At 40.4% G+C, this 2,035-nt stretch overlaps 1 protein-coding gene across 1 annotated transcript; it reads right to left on the reverse strand.

Moving 5' to 3' along the window:
• Positions 1 to 423: 423 nt before the first annotated feature.
• Positions 424 to 1,087, reverse strand: LOC141627012 (uncharacterized). The gene is made up of 2 exons (XM_074440532.1): positions 642 to 1,087; positions 424 to 540 (listed from the first exon to the last, which is right to left on the reverse strand). The coding sequence occupies exons 1-2, from the start codon at positions 985 to 987 to the stop codon at positions 506 to 508; spliced, it is 381 nt and encodes a 126-aa protein (XP_074296633.1). The 5' UTR covers positions 988 to 1,087; the 3' UTR covers positions 424 to 505.
• Positions 1,088 to 2,035: the final 948 nt, after the last annotated feature.

A 2,035-nucleotide genomic window follows, 5' to 3' on the forward strand; every position in this document is an offset into this window, starting at 1 on the left:
GAGAGCCAAAACCTCACTACCTCGTGTCCCTTTTCCCGCAAAAGGTGCACGAGTCATCTTGCCTAAAAGGCAAGACTCGCATGTACCATAAGATTCGAAACCAAATGGTTTGAGCACTTTTGATGAAGCAAGTCTCTTAATGCGTCTTTTGTTTATATGGCTTAAACGACAATGCCAAAGGTAGGATTCGTTTGGATCACCCTTTTTGAGCTTTTTAGTTTCCATATGATAAACGTCATTAACATCATTTAAAACATAAATGCCTCCAATTGAAATAGCCTTGCCATAAACCACATCATTAAAAGAAAAAGTACAACACTTGTCCTTAATCATAAAACAAAAGCCTTCCGCGTTTAACGCGGAAATGGAGATGATGTTCTTAGTTAAAGTTGGTACAAAATAACATTTATTTAAATACAACTCTAAACCACTAGCTAAAGTGAGCACATAGGTCCCTACGGCAATGGCGGCTACTCTAGCTCCATTGCCCATGCGGAGATCCACATCACCTTTTGCTAGTGCTTGCACGTCCCTTATACCCTGCAAATGGTTACAAAGGTGAGATCCACATCCGGTATCAAGTACCCAAGTGGAAGTAGAAGTATAATTAACGTCTATCACATAGAGTGAGGAAATCATACCAATAGGCGTCACACGCCCTTCCTTGAGATCCTCCAAGTATTTGGGACAACTCCTCCTATAATGCCCCTTCCCATTACAATGGAAACATTCGGCCTCGGAGAGCTTGACACTTTTTGCCTTGGGATTGCCATTCTCAATGGCCTTCCCCTTTCCCTTGTCATGTTTCTTTGACGATTTCTTGAATTGGGACTTTTCTTTCGCTTTTCCTTTCTTAACTCCAAGAGACATGTTCTTTAACTTCATGGTTAAAACATCTCCCTTTTCACTCCCACTAGCCTCCATATCCCTCTCCGCTTGGGTGAGGAGTGCATGAATTTCATGGTAACTCTTATCCATGTCATTCATGTTGTAGTTTACCCTAAAGTGGGCAAACTTGGTGGGGAGTGAGTGAAGGATACGATCCACCACAAGAGTCTTAGGAATCTTATACCCTAGACGCTCTAGGATGTCAACATATTCGACCATTTTGAGTACATGGGGACCAACCTTTTGGCTCCTCTCAAGCTTAGCTTCAAAGAAGCGTGCCGCCACATCGTATTGACGGACTTTTGGTGTTTGTGAAAACATAGTGATCATACGAGTGAAAATCTCGTAAGCATTTAAAGAAATGCATGATAGCTTGAGCTTTGGGGATATTGACCATATTAACACATTCTTGATATCATTCAACATCCTCACATAGTCATCATAGGCGGTCCGCACCGCCAATAAAGCTCTTGTACCGGGCGCGATTGGAGGAGCACCGGTCAAGTAACTGAGCACATTGTCGGACAACGCGGCACTTTTGATGTTGGATTCCCATTCAAGAAAGTTACTACCGTCATCTTTTAAAATACATTTGTCCATTACGGACCTTAGCCATGAATCTTTGCCTAGTGAAGTAGTCGATGAAGTTGCCATTGCGAATTAAAATGCTACAACAAAAAGGAAAAATTATTATTCATTGTTTTAAAAATTACTTGTAAAAACATGTTTAGCAATTTTTAACATTTATATAATAACCTCCCACTAAATTATATAAATGATTCCAAGACCCAAATATGAAACAAAAATGAGCATCGCTTGGGCGAAACATCCCATAATTGCGTAAATTCGGTATGTCACGTTGACTAATTCTACCTCTAGAACTCTTGGTCGACGAATTTCCTCAAATTCATATACTAGCCCCGGAACACAAGACCATTTTATATCCCGTTGAGTCCAACCAATTTTAGCGTGTGATAACCGTTTACCACCCTACTTTCCCAAGGTAAAAAGAGAACACCCCGCTTGGGCGAGCGTGGCTCTAATGAACAAGAGATTCATAGGTGTTACTAATTGGTAAGGTCTCAATTTTAGTTATGTGAGAGATCTTGTCAATTTAGTCATAAATTCCTTATAAGTGAATTAATTC

This window comes from Silene latifolia, chromosome Y (assembly GCF_048544455.1).
Source record: "Silene latifolia isolate original U9 population chromosome Y, ASM4854445v1, whole genome shotgun sequence".
Lineage (NCBI taxonomy): Eukaryota > Viridiplantae > Streptophyta > Magnoliopsida > Caryophyllales > Caryophyllaceae > Silene > Silene latifolia.

Bases quoted from the DNA above. Each gene is read 5' to 3' on its own strand.
- LOC141627012 (XM_074440532.1), bottom strand. From the start codon at position 987: ATGAATGACATGGATAAGAGTTACCATGAAATTCATGCACTCCTCACC. The intron at 541-641 runs GTATGATTTCCT...AACCATTTGCAG, and splicing joins AGGGCGTGTGACGCCTATTG to GGTATAAGGGACGTGCAAGC.